Source organism: Psittacula echo, assembly GCF_963264785.1.
Source record: "Psittacula echo genome assembly, chromosome: 2".
Classification (NCBI taxonomy): Eukaryota; Metazoa; Chordata; class Aves; order Psittaciformes; family Psittacidae; genus Psittacula; species Psittacula echo.
Genome location: NC_137737.1, coordinates 8,701,961 through 8,717,170, shown reverse-complemented (window position 1 = coordinate 8,717,170; position 15,210 = coordinate 8,701,961). Strand labels below are relative to the sequence as shown.

Here is a 15,210-nt window from a genome sequence, read left to right as displayed (position 1 = left end):
AAACATTGCTCCAGATTTATTTTGGGAAGGGAGGAACGTAGAAGTTGATGATGCTGACAGATACCAATGTATGTGGTAGTACACCTTATTATTTTATCAGTTACTTCAGCATATCTTAATATATATATATATAAATATATATAAAATTAGAACCTAGAATATGAGTCCTATGCAATCAGAATGTATCAGAAATAATTCCACTGCAGGTAAAGAAGTTATATGAGGTTAAAGTCTTGGCATATGAGAGGCTGGAGAATCAGGGATTTGTGCATCAGTCTTTTCACGAATCTTTTCCTGATATGCCTCTCTAAAATCTGTACTTTCAGTTTAATAACCATACTGGTAAATACCCTGACAGCTCTGAGCCATTCCTATATGTCTTGTGAAATAAGAAGGGAATATTTTTCCACCTGCTATGCCTGCAGTTTCCATTGACAACAGGTCTGACCCTTGTGATGCTGGATGCTTTAACACTGATTTCCTTCCACCAGGGAAACCAGTAGCAAGCACTAGAGTTTGTACTAGGACCTGCTATGATTGAGGTTGAGATCTGTATTTTAACTCATTGCATTTGTGGTTTGAAATTCTGTAACTCCAATTTCAGTTAAAATACGTATTTCTGCTGTTTATTAAAAATCTGAGAAAAGCTGCTCAAGATACCCTGAACAAACTAGAACTTCTTAGTTTCTGAGTAAGAAGATGGAACTGTGTTTTTTGATATATTTAGCTCAAAAGTCTACGGTTTAAAATTGGAAGAAAGCCAGTAATTGTGCTAATACACATTTGTGGCCAAATTTTAAATAAACAGTGTGAAAACTAGTTATCATCAATCAAAAATCATTTGAACAGGAGTATTTGCTAGGCCTCTTTTGGCAGCTGCAGAGAACGTTTTCCTTCTCTGTCTGTTATTTCAATACATTTCTCTTGTTAGGGTTTTATGGGACAGTATAAGAAAGACAAGACCCCTCTTTTCCAGTTATTACAGTGTTTTGAGATGACCGCCTCTACACAATCATGGGTATGCCATCAGTAGGCTGTCCAAGTACATGGGCTCACAGTGCTGCAGGGAATTCAGCCCTTCAGTTCTACACCATCTGCCATTCATTTACTTTGCTGAATTGAACATTTGCAGTATCATTAAAGCAGACTAATCCAAGATAATAACAATTTGAAATCTGAAATATGGCAAAAAGATACATGAAAAAATGGCATGCCCTTTCGTGTTGTGGTTTCTCCAGAATTACTTCTGCAGCCTATTATACCCTGCAAAGTCTTAAATCTCCTAAATGAGTCTCTGTCCTGTTTTGTGCCAAGGTAAGGCCAGAATAAAATAAACAGCTGTTGTTCTGCCCTCTTTAAGCCTGTGTAATAAACACATAAAGCTGAGAAAATAAATAACAGCTGCAAAGATAAAAATTCACCCCAATTACCTTTACCAAGTGTGAACTTTAAAACTCTATTGAGCCACACAGGACTACCTTAATAGTGCTGGTACTAAGCACAGGCAATGTATTTCATTCCTCTCTCTTTACATCTTTCTGTTAAATAGTTAAGAAACAGGAAAAAATACGCTAATGTAATGTGATTGTTGTGTCATATCAGGGGCAATATGAGTTTCCTATACATTAAAGTATTTAGCTAAATTAATTACTCTTGAATTTATTTTTTAGGTTTCATTAGTTGTCATCACAAATAATAACATTTTCAACAAGAAAATAACAAAATGTAAGGTATGAAAAAGTGTGTCTTAATAATTTATGACTTCCCCAAAAGAAAAAGAGAATGTCCAACACATGCATTAGTCTCAAACTCTCAGCTGTGTACACCTAGCTTCAGCAATAACATAGGTCCTAAATGGAAACCTTATATTAAAATAATAAGCTGGTTTAGTGTTGATGCTGTTGGGTTTGTTAGCTGAAGTGATTCTACAGCAACCGGAACAAATGAACATCCACTATAGGTATTTTCCAGGCCTTGGGAACTGTGGAGATATGGAAGGAAGGGTATTCTCTGTTGATTTGCCTTTGTCAAAATGAAAGCAGAGCATATCAGACAGAGTTGTAAGTGGTGGCACAAACTCCGTTAAAGTAGACTTGATTCAGTAGCACTGTAAGAAGGCGGATCTGTTCTAAACACTCATCATTTTCTTTTCTCTTTCCCCAGCTTGATCACTATCCTCCAACAAGTTACAGCCTGCCAGCAGCATCTGATCTTCAGTTCAATTCCCCAAAGGCGCTATTCCTAGGAAAAGTTATAGGTAAGATTTCACTTTATACTCGGGACAGTGATGTGTGCTGTATTTGCAGCAAGACACTTGCTGCACATTCTTGACTAGAAAGTGGTAATATTGGAGTTATACCTAAAAAAAGGGTTACGTTCACCTCGTCACATAGGCTGATGCGCACACAAATATGTGATTGTCCGTCCAGTGCATGGAAAAAAACAGATACGAGTAAAGAGACGCTTGTAACGTCGTGTTTGTGAAGTTCCATTACCCCTCTCAGTGTCAGGTGGAGGGAATACAAGGAAATCATTGAGACCACTACAAATATTCAGTATTGATACAGATATTGAAGTTACTTTGAATCTTACCATTCACTGTGAAGTTATCATATGTTTTTTATAATCCACGCAGTCACTGTTCTTATGAACACAGTGCATCACCTTGTGGCATAACTGACCCTCATTACCCTGGCAAAACCACCGCTTTCTCACTGTGAGGCCCAGCAGCAAGGTCCTTTGGAAGTCTGTAACACCTACAGCAACTCTCATCTATACATTTTCCATCCCTTTTATGGACCTCATTGTTATTTCCCAGTGCAGCAGCTTCCTGGCCAACTCCCCAGCTGCACTCGTGACAATGCAGATCCATCTTAAACTGCCTTGGCCTCACTTTTAGGCCATCCTAATTTCCACTGCTGAATTTTTCCACTACTGGCATTTTACATGAATTCCCAGGGTCACTCACTTCAGGAATCAATTATTCTCCTGACGTTTACAGCTTTTAAGGAGGGCATTTTTCCCTTCTCAGAGATAAGGGGGTATTATTTCCTCTAGCGCTTTGTACAGGGATGTGGTTGCTTGAACTGCAGTGAAAGGTTTAATCCAGAAAATTGCTAGCTTGTCTTTGCTTAGTGTTGTGAGGCGGTAATCCGTGAAGCCCATGCACTGATTATTGAAGTGAAAAAGCAATTGACCCCATAGCTAATGTGTCTGTGTGAAGATACACTTTTCCATTTGTTTCATTTTTACAATTTAACATGCTGAACTTCCATGAAATAGGAAATGAAAAGCCTTTGAAATGGTTGGCTAGCAGGAGAGACAGGAACTATTTTCTGGTACTCTCCAAATCAGTTCTATAGCTAGTACAAAAGACAATGAGGTCTGATTTTGGTGGATCTCTGTAAACTGGGTGCATTCCTGCCTCACCTCACTGAATTAAGGCAGTTGGACTAGTGCTGACTCTGCCTCAGCCATTAATTCAAAGTGAGGAGACAGAGGGCTTTAGGAAGAGCATTCAGCAGCTGGAATAACTCTGCAGGCAAGGAATGTGGCTTGGCTCTTTCCTACCAGGTGATGGTGAGCAAAAATATCAGCTGAAGGGTGTTGCAGTGTCCGTCTCCTGTAATGGGCTAATTGCTAGAGAGGTTGTGTTTCCTTTGATGTGGCAGCGTGTGTCTGAGAAACTACCTGATATGGCAGTACTGCCTCCACAGCTCAGCCCTGTAAATAAGCTTGACTGTTTTGACTGGTTGGTTGTAGGCAATGCTTTGGAGGAGGCTGAGTGAGGAGTGTGAGAGAGAGAAAATGGAGATAGGCATACAATAGAGAAGAGACCACAGCATAAGAGATAAATAAGAAGGAAGGGAAAGAAAAGGACAACTAAAACAGAAGAAAACAGTGCGCTGCACACTGCGGTGTGAAAAGAAAGAACGGGAGGAACAGAAATTGAAAAAGAAAGGAAATACTGTTTAGACTACGCTCATTTAAAATACCCTCAGTGCAGACAGAGCTCTGCAGGGAATCTGCTTCTTAATCCTTTGAATTGCTGAGCTGGCAGGTGAACTAGCAACATAGTCAAGTAACCACGTAGATGAAACCGTGACATAATCAAGAGGTTTACTCTTTGCACTGGTTCTTTCTGAGCTGAATTTGCAAGCAGGTTCACAGCACTATAAAATCAAAGTCCACCCAGCTGTCTCCCACATAACCCCATGCCCTGTTGTGCTGGTTTCTTTGCTGTGTTTAAATATTCACAATCTGAAAAGGTATTTAGGCATTCATGGAGATTAAAGCTGCGGCAAGAACCGGGCAGCTCAGAGGGTCCCTGATACAACCTTTCATGTCTAGGATACTTGCTTCAATATTGTCAGTGACTGAAATGCATAATAACCATTTGAGAGGGCCCAATAAAATCAGTTACTGACCCAGTGCTGTTCCTAAAGATGTAAAGCCACAACCCCTCACATTTGCCTCACTTGCAATCATGTATCTGGTTGGAAATAAGATTTTTAAGTCTCCTCAGCCAGCTTCAGTTGGATCCTACCAAGTCAGTAATGAAGTTCCATAACAGAACAGTTTGCGTGTTCTGAGTGTTAATGTTGAAAGTTGGCTCATAGGACTTGCTGGACTATTTCAAAATACAGACGTAGAAAAAGGAAAAAAAAAATAGCAGAGGTCACTGAATGGAAATTTATTTTTGCTGTGTAATAAATCTTAAATACCTGGGAACTTACAATTTTTATTGCTCTCAATCTTTATAAGTACAGTAACCTGACAAAAGCAATTAAAGCAAGTATCAAATCTCAAAGGTGAAAAGCTTAAACATAGTCTTGGTAATATCTGTTCCATAAATACATATAATACAGTTGAAGATTATCATCAGGAAGCATAAAGCAAACACATCTATCAGTGATGCCCACCTTCAGCTCCTCTGCTAACTTAAGAACTGGGAGCAGGGAAAGGTCTGGGGATACCCTGAAGGAGTGATCTGTGGGTAGGCTGTATGTCTGTTTTCCTGTGCTACTTGATTTTAAGCCTCGGACAACTGTTTCTGAAAATGTTATTTGTCATCCATTCTATACATTTGTTACATTTTGTACATCGCTGGGAATGAATACTTTATTTTTTTAACAGCATAGGTTCATGTTGACACACTGGGAATATGTTTCTTCTGCTTCCTTTTCTCTGCTTATGTTACTGCCTTTGCAAAATAGGGTATTAAGCAAAAGAGTGAATCAGTAATAAAGAACAAAACACCCCACTTCCTGTTCTTGCTGACAAAGAAAAAATGAACTTCTCTGTAGAGAAACAGATTTCCTGATGTAAAATTGTTGTGCAACTGACCGTGTCTATTGATAAGCTTTACTGTGCAATTCTCAGAGTAATGTTGGATGAGGGGAAAGCACAATTAACAAGTTTGAAGGGCAAAGTAGAGGCTGAATCCAGTATCTTTAAAGCTCCTAATTGTCACATCATACTGGTTAGGCATATTTCAGTTTGGCCCAGAGGGATTAACACCAATGTATATCAAGTTACAATTTGTACCCACCTGCAATTACATTCTCTAAATGGACAATATGGGAGTAGCTTCGTGCTGGTCCTTCATCAGTCGCGTTCAGTTTCTGTTGTTCTCATTCTATGCAATTCTTATTTGTCATCAGAAATGAATGCAAGGTGTTATTTGTAAAGACAGATGGGTTTTTGAAGAGCATTCTGGAACAATCCTGCTAAGAAACTGATCTTCTGCCTGGCTTTATTACCATTTTTATTAGGGTTATTTGCATGGGAACATCTGCTTTTGCCACAGCTGTGATTGCTCATCTGCTGCCAGTCAGAAACAATCACTTGTACAACACCTACCACAACGCAACACAAATTTCTGCTCTAGGTGTTACAACAATATGGCTGATTAATAAAACGGTGGCCAAATGGTTCCATGCCTCATAACTGTTCTGAATATTTTCTGTAAGGCAGGAGGGTCACATCAGAAACAAAAGGAAATGATTGAATTGCAGCTGCAATCAGGGAGCATTTCTTCTTCTTCTATAAGTTGAGGTGGTTTTGGCTTTCCTGAGATAATTTCCAGAAAACTCAGTTGTTCCCTGGCTTGAAAAACACTGATACAAAATATTTGTAGCCTTCTGGGAAACCAGAGGTAAAGGCATTCAGTACGTGATTCGTACCCAGGTAAAATGGATTATGGTTTGAGGTGTGAAATAAAGCCAAAGGAGAGAAGGAATGAAAAATCCTGTTTTAAATGAGTGTGCAGTAATAAAAATAATAGCAGCAGGGGAATGCAGGATGTTGTAAAAAAGATAGAAGGGCATTGTTAATATTTCAAGGAAGTCCTTTAATCTGTTGCTTAAACATACTTGGCCATTGATGGCTGACACAGACAAGGTAGGAGGGAAAAGCTGGCTATGTGGATGGCCAGCTATGAAGAGGAAAATAAGAAGTAGACAATGTGACAGGTAGTGTTACATGTCATGGATCTGATTTTCATTTAGGATACATTTTCATTTAGGCTGCAACTCGAGACTCATTTCTGAAGTAAGATAGAGCAGAGCTTTGGTTTTCCCATTAAGTGTAGTGGCTTTAGATGCGATGCTCAGGTTTGTCTTCACATCCTTTTTGCATACCTACACCAATTTCTGTTACATGAACCTGCTATATAGGCAACTGATGTCATCATCTGTACTTTATTACTGAAAGTGGAGTATTTCTTTGGGTTTTAATATGCATTTATAAAGAGTTAGCTACATGTAATTAAATATGAGTTTGTAAAAGTATCACTCAGGTGAACAGAAATAATTTTAGTTTCCTAATAGGATATTTGATGGAGCACAGAAACACCAAGCTCAGATGGGAGTTGATTTTGAGAAAGTAAAGGAAATGTGCTCCTTCTGTGTTTTCCATCTCCACCAACCACTCTAAATCTAATGATACCATTTCAAAAATACTTAAATATCCACTTGGAGGCAATCAAAATGCAAGATACCTATAACATAGATTATCAATTTCAAAACTGACAGCTGTCCCTGCAGCTAATCTCTGTAGGTACTTAGTGCTCTTCAGGTGCTTCCAGTAAGAGTAGTGAATAGGGAAATACTTTTCAGGTCTGCCTCCCTTCTTACAAAAGCAGCTGCCATCACTTTACAACTAATGAGAGATCCTGGAAATCAACCCCAGGGGCCTGAAGTCTTCTCTCAGAAGGTGGTTTCCTCAAGAGGAAAAGGTAGGAGGTCTGTTTGGAGATGTGTTATTTCCCTGGTGCTGATCAAAAGATTTTTTATTGTTCCCTTGCTGGAGTTTCTCTGCTTCTTTACTGGGGTGATGAAAATAAGAACTAGTCAGGAGACATTTCTTTGGATTCATTGTGACGTTCACTGCCTTGGACTGGTGAGAGCTAAGACCAGCTCACATCTAGCCAAGTAATTAGTTTCAAGTAGTATATAGCACACATGTAACTGAATGCAAGAGTGGCCTAGTTCCTAAATTATAAAGTTCTTTTCCTTTATGCTTTAAGACATCTCAGAAAATTGTTTCATATAAATCACTCTATGGGATATTGTGGAGAAAATAATCCCATTCCTTTGCAGTTCTTCTCAAAATATGCATCTCTTCACTCAGAAAAGAATTTTAGAGGAGATTGTAAAGGCATTTAATTTAGTTAGTGCCATTTTGAACAGAGTATTCATGTAAGTCTTATCTGACATTCAAAACCATGTGATAACATTATTTAAGAGTAATGGAATAAAATGAAAACTTAAGCCTCAGTAATTAGAGTGACCTTTTCCTAGCTTCTGTGTTTTATTAAGGTGTCATGTCTTAGTTATACAAATTTCCCCTACACAGGAAGAGAGGACGAATTTCACCTGCATTGTGTAATATCTAGCGCTTATTTATTTGTAATGCAGCTACTTTAAAGGGTCAAAGAGGGGACCTGAGCATGAAAAGATCACAAAGGGCATCAATAAAACCTGCTGTTGGCCCTATAAAATTACGGTGGCATAGACAGCAAATTTGGAGAGCTGAGAGTACCTTCAAGGCTTGTTAATCAGAAAGTGTTACCTAATGTGAAAATTGAAAGCCCAAGGTATACATGAAGTACACATTGAAAGCATGTTGTAGTTTTTTCTCCAAATGTATTTGAAGGAAAAATCAAAAATCAGAGTAAATCTCCCCTAAAATAATGGAAAGACAGAAGTGACAAAAATTTGTCTTTCCTAGGGCAGTGCACAAGTCATTACATTTTACATAATTTTACCTAACATGGGCAAGCTCTGCCCATGGCTCCATGCAGAAAACGTGCAAAACTACTGTGAATATGCACCTATGTTTTGATCAGCAGCAGCTGTAGAAATGTCCATTCTGGCCCGATTATTTCAGTTGAGGGTGCAGATTGCCTACATGACAGTCCTTGTAAGGACAGGTAAAGAAATGATGCGTCATTCAAAACTCACTCATTGTTTGACAACTGGAAGCAGCCCTCAGGTTTTATCTGATGTTTGTTTCACTCAGGAAAATGAAGGCAATGGTGAGGGGGAGAGTAAATCAGAACAAAAGAATTTATGGCCTGACAGAAGTATTTCAATTAGAACTCTCACGTTTGGTTAGATCAATGATAATCTCTCCAAGAGATTGTGTGCCTCCTAGTCTGTGGTCTGATTTAGAATGATTGTCAGACAGACAAGAGAAGTGACTTGTGTCCCATGTTTTGGAAGGTCACAGGGATCAAGTCAACCCTCTCCCTCAACAGCTGTCCTAGATTTCACTGCCATCAGTAGTAATTTGAAGTTACCTATGTCCTCTTCTGACCAGCAATGGTCACTTCTGCCACAAGTGCTAGAGGTTTCCCAGAGCATGGAGAAAGTTTGCTTAGATTGCTGGAGAACCTGGGAGGGACAAGGGATGTGAGAGTTTCTGGGGTATGAACTAGATTGGAATTTCACGGCATGTGCTACTGTGCCTGAAATAATAAACCCTGAATGGAGAGTAGGACCATAGTCCCTAGCCAAGTGCTGCACTACAGCACCTGGGACTCAGAGCTGCCGTAGGTCTCTCGGAGAAGTGTGAACCCGTCTATGCAGGTAGGTTTTAAGCTGTACAGTTTTGTAGGATTAAATTTATCTCAGTTCAAAGGCTCAACACAAAATCTTTGCACTATTAAACTCTGTTTTAATCCACAGCCTTAAGTAGACATTATATAGAATGTACCCTTTTGTAGAGTGTGAAATAAGCCTATATTGTGATGCTGTTCTTCGCACAGCAAGTCACCTGTTCTGCATGGTTATAATCAAGACATAGTAAAATAAACATGTTCCTCAAACAATATTAAGTCATGAATAAATTTGAAGATAATTTTTTTTGTAGGTACTTCGTATAGAAATATGAAGTCATAGCCTAATTATTCATGGTGAATAATTTGCTTAACTCTCACTATCGCAGGGAGTAGGGAGGGAAGGAAGGAAGGGAAGGAGGTAAATTATAGGAAGATAATTTAACACTTCTCTATTAAGCCAGACCTTTGACTGTAGGTTACTTTGCATTTCTTTTAAGGGTAAAGCTTTTGTTACGGAACCAAAACCTGACTGAGTCTTATTTTTAAGTGCTTCTGCCCTATATATTCTAAAGCTATATATATTACACTGTTTAAAGAAACCCTTTCTGATAGGTACAGTAATATATTCTCTATCTGCATATTTCAGGGAACAGTTAAAACGCCATTAGTTGCCACAGAAAAGAAACCCATTAAAAGGATTGCTCATGTCATTTCCAGTGGTTTCAGCTATGTCCCTGCTGAATGGGCATTGGAGTTGCACCAATGACTTCACTTGAAACCTGCCATAGCAATATAGCTGTGATACCACTCAACACAGATTGGTTGTCCCTGGATATTTGCATGGTATTAAGGTGTGCTTAGGAGGAAGACACTGCAAATCAATCACCCCAAACCCATTACCGCTGCTTGCTGCATCTCAGTCACCAGAAACAAGCTACAAACATAAACCTTACTTAGATTTTTGCACCACCTGTGTTTTCCATGTGCTGTTTCATACATGGTGAGAGATTTCAGATAAGTTTTTAATCTCTCAGGCTGAAACATGGCAGTCACTAAAGAGGAGAAAGACAGGATCTTACCCCTTGTTGAAGGGAGGAGTTGTTTACTAGCTGGTGAAATGCAGGCAGTCTAGTCTAACAAGTAGGCTAACAATGACCTTTATATAGCTAAGGAAATGAAACAGATTGTTTAATAATTTGGGTTGTTTTCTGGATCAGAAATAATAGAATGGCGACCCAGGGATGATCTAAATTCATCTGAAAAGACATATACAGTGAAAGATATTCCTGATCCTGCAGTGGAAGCTCTATTTGCTGGTGTGTTACTTGGTGGAGGCTTTGAGATGGTTCTGTCGTGTCTTGTGTTTTCTGTCTGAAGGTGTGGTGTCTTATTTGAATAATCTGTTCTATAAAAATTTTATCAGTGTCAAGAATATAGTGATGTGTGGTACTAGGGATAGCAGAGTGCAGTGTGGTACTAGGGACAGCACTGGTTATAAATAGCTTCCTGAATTAGGTTCAGAGGTTTTCTGCAGCATGGTTGATAGGCTCCTCATGTTGCAATTTGGTATTTTTATTCGGACATTAAATCTGCCATATTAGTAGCAGTGTTGTGCCATTGACCATAACAGTTACTGATCCTTACATTTAGATGCCATAATAAAACTCTATTTAATCTTCAGCACAGTTGGTGCTCATGGCTAGTTCATGAACACCTCATTTAAACAGGAATAAACTCGCAACTTTCTTTATAGAGAAGCCTGTTTCCTCTCCCAGAAATGCACACCACTTTCCAGAAATCCTTCCTTTATGACTAAAAGAAGTGATGAATGCTCCTTTCCCTGGCAGCGTTCAAGGCCAGGTTGGGCATAGCCTTGGGCAACATTGGCCTAGTGTGAGGCATCCCTGCCCATGGCAGGGGGTTGGAACTGGATGATCTTAAGGTCCTTTCCAACCCTAGCTATTCTATGACTACATGAATTTACAAATCTATTGCAGTGATTCTCAGCTACAGATGTGTCAGGGTTGTATTTCACTTAGAAATGAAGCAGTTAAGTAAGGATACAGTCAAACTCCCACCAAGAGGTAATACTTTCATCATTTTCAGTCTGATAGCAAGGTAACACATCCTGTCACTGGCTTTGTTACTTCTTCCAGTTTTCTGCTTTCTTCAGAGAATGGTCAGAATTCTAACAGTGATCCCTCCCTGCTTTTTCTTTTTTGTGGGAGAGATTGTCAGCTGCCTTATTGTTACATGAAAGTGCTTCTTGATCTGTAATATTCTCTCCTGACCCTTTGTACCAGTTGCAGAATCCAGACTGTGTAAAGGTTTAGCCCTAACGCATACAGCTCTTCAAAATCATCCAGGGAGAGAAGCATACTTGTCACGGAGTGTCAGAGAAATTGCTTAAAATACTCAATCTAGAACAATGCCCAAAAAAACCCGTTTTCTTTTAGAATAATTTGAAATGGATTTCTCGAGTCGTAGATGGTGAGAGATACTGTGAGACATCTTCAGGGAAAAGCACTGCTACAATTACTAGTGTAATTCATCAAGCTGTCATATCTCGCTCAGCCAAATTTGAGTTGATTGCAGTTTAGCATCTTGAAAATACATACTTAAATCAGTAAACAGTCACTTAACATAACACCAGCATAATTGCCAGCATGCTTTGGCTACTGGCAACCTCTAGTTGTTTTTTTGCTTCTACATTCTCGTGGGATTCTTTGCAAGACAGTCAATAACGTGGCAAATGATGATGTGAATGGTCTACTCCATGCTAATTAAACCACGAGTTAGAAACGTCTTTCTGCTTTTCATAGATAACATCTTGGGTTTTCCTCTGATTTGAACATGGGCAAAAAGATGCATTTAATAACATAATAGAGAAAGGAACTGGCAGTTGAAAGTCTCAAGTTTATTCCTCAAATGGCTTTCCCACATTAGGTGTAGGTAGGTTGCTTTATTATCTGTCCGTCAGGTGTTCCCCCCTAACATAGATGCTTAATTTCTCAGAGGTGCTTGTAATGCTCATTAACTTCCTGAAATAAAATAATTGCTACAGTAACTGATAGTTTAAATTTAAATATAGAGGGGGTTGTGCTGTTTTCATACTCGAAGTTGCTATTGAGGCTTTGATGTGTTAATCTCAAGAGGAATTCAGCAGGGAGTGTCTTGTACACATTGAACAAGAAACGTAGGAAATCTAAGTTTGACAAAGATCTGCAAGAACCACTTTGAGGGCTTGATTCTAATGTACGGTGTAGTTTGGTGTTTCAGATAATAACGACTGTATTGTGTAAAAAGAATGCTTTTCATGCGCATCAGATAAGGTTCTTAGTTTTAGTCATGAGATAATTTAGAAGAAGAACTTATTCCACATTAGATCATTGTATTTGAATTCAGTCTTTCCACCCCTATGAATATAAAGTGTCTGTGAGGAATAATTGAGAAGTTTTTAGGGTGTTTTTTTCCTACCAGAAACTTCAGCATCATCTCCACTTGCATATATATCTGGATGCATCAAACATTGCTTTTAAAGGAATGAAATTCACAATGGCAATCAAGTATCTCAAAACTGATAAAGTGTTAGGGTCAGAAAGTGAGCTGGTGAAAGCTGTAGGTGACTCCTCTGCCCTAATGACCAGTGAAAGGTACTGGCTGCAGGGCTGTCCTTTCTGTTGGGAGGAGGTGGTAAGGGGGTATCAGCAGTGGAAACTTCAACCATAAGGAATGTGTTGAGGGGACAGCAGAAGGGAATGGCGGGGAGGGAACCAACCATCTGATGTTTAAAACCGCAAAGAAAAGCATTTGTTGCAAGTGTCTGAACACTGTGATGTGAAAAGAGCTGAAAACAGCAGTGTTACTTTCATAAAACCCCAGCCAAAAAAAAACCAACAGCAACAAAAAAGGCAAAAACCAATAGAGGCAATGTGATAGATGTAACAAGAGAATAAATGATACAACTGTGATTATATTTGAAATAAAGCAGGAAAGAAGGAGACAACTGAAATGTGAATAAAGAGGAAAAACAGTGCTGAATAAGGAGGATGGGGAGAAAGCACTGAATGGGAAACCATGATAGATAGGTGGTGACCTGTATCACATTGTGAGCATCAAATACTTGAACAGCAAGCTCTTGAGATGTGTAGTGCCAAACATGGAGTGAAATACTGTAGGCTTTACACTACGTAAGCCATCAAATTCTACTTAAAATCTGCATTTCTTAAGCTGACTTACCAAAAGACTGCATATTTTATGGAGAACTTTTCTCTTTAATTCCTCAGGTCTTGGAGTGAGTTCTTCTACTATTAATTCTCTGGCGTCCTTCTCTTACTCATATTGCAGGTGGTTCAGCACCTTAAGACAGCAAAGGTTCGGCTTCTCTGCCCTTATAGTTTAACATATGTGTATTTTGTGATGAAAACTAACATGAATCTTAAAGTCTGATAGAGGTTGATTTTCATATGGTTATTTTTTCCTATATATAAATATATATAAGCTAAACAAAAATTCAAAGGCAAAGAATGTAGAAAGAAGCCGACTTCCTCCTAGAATGTGTGCATGTTTCAGCATACTAATGACTGCAGCTTCTTTATCAATCCAAATACCATTTCTCATCTTGCAGTGAAATCTGCTCTGAATGTTCTTCTATTCTGGAGATTTTACAGTTCATGCCTTTCTGTATATATTAATTAAATATCTAATTTTCTAGTTGGGTCTCTGATTTGGAGCTAATGTTTTGCCAGCTTATACAATATTACCCTTGTGATTGGAAAGAATAAATTTCTTCCTTGAAGAAGGGATTCATGTCTTCAATATTCTTTTCTTTTTTAAAGAAAATCTTATTTTAATGATCTAATTTTCTTCTCTTTCATATCTCACCATAATCAATCCATTTTTCCCTTTTTACCCTTGCTGCATTGTTTTAGAAATGGAAAGGGCATTCATCCAAGGAAAAAATAAAACCCCAAATCAGTAGGAAATAAATCTCTTCATGACATGGAGCTGCAGCATTTCTGTTCTTGTCAGGAGACTTCAGGCACTCCGAATGAAGTGGAGTAGCCAATTATTATTAGATTATGCTCAGACTTCATACTGTAATGTACCAACAAGAGGCATTTCTGTTCTGTGAATTTTACCTGGGCAGCTGGGAAGTGGTTGGAAAAATGTTTGTACTTCCAAGGTTGTCATTTTATTACCTCCCCCTTTGCTTCTGCTATTGGACAACAGCTCATTTTTGACTTATCTGTGAAATACCCTTAGTGAAAGCTTCTTGTATTGATACGAAACCATGCACTGCTGTAGGACAGCTGATCACGGGCCTGGTTTTGAGTCCTCGCAAATGCTGCTCTTGTGTTACGCTCTGAGACACCGTATCACTGCTGTTTTGCAGTGATTCGCAGCCTGATGAGCAATTGACATTAAAAATAGAGACTTGTTTCCCAGTTTTATGACCCCTACACATTCATCTACTGGTTTCACTTCTCTGGTACCCTGCTGTACAACTGGTGCATGTCCCTTGTAGCCCTCCTTGGTTATAGCTTTATTTTGCACAAGCAAAGCCTTTTTCTAAGGTTGTCTGGGGGCTTTTTGAGGCTTCTTGAAATATCCACATGATCAGGAGCCTCTATCCTGGTAAACCTGCTATAAAGGCAGCATTTATCCAATGGGATGGAGACAGACAGTGCTGGAGAGCGTCCTGGCAGGATCTGAAGGCAGTTGTGCAGTGCATTTGTAGCGTCAGCTGGAATGATGTAGTGGGAAATAAACCCAGCTGCTGGTTTGGGATTTGAGATCCAAAGTTGCAGAAATGTTCCAAATAGCACAATGTCATCTGTCTGCACAACTGCAAAACCTGTGGTAGTAACAACATGATGGCAGCAGTAGCCTTCTGACTGACCAAAGAAGAAACATGTGGCCCTTTGGTCCGAGCTATGGAGGCATCACAGCAGCTTTGTAAGCATCCAGCGAGCCCAAGTACATTCTATGTGGTCAGTCCCGGTGATAAATTTTACCTAAACAGGATGTTCAATGACTTCTTTGATATTGTACAACTCTTTTTTTTTTTAACTTTTAATCAAGAGGAATATTTTACTTCTTTTCTGCAGACAGGGATCCCTGGAGGTCAGGTTTCTTGATTCAAG

At 39.0% G+C, this 15,210-nt stretch overlaps 1 protein-coding gene across 1 annotated transcript in view; it reads left to right on the top strand.

Moving 5' to 3' along the window:
• Window positions 1-15,210, top strand: part of CNTNAP2 (contactin associated protein 2) — a gene marked incomplete at its 3' end in the record, with an annotated part of 1,031,819 nt that overhangs the window by 979,099 nt on the left and 37,510 nt on the right. The window contains exon 21 of the mRNA XM_080639583.1: window positions 2,164-2,257. Within this exon, the coding sequence (XP_080495709.1) occupies window positions 2,164-2,257 (94 nt within the window). The remainder of the gene's footprint in view (window positions 1-2,163; window positions 2,258-15,210) is intronic.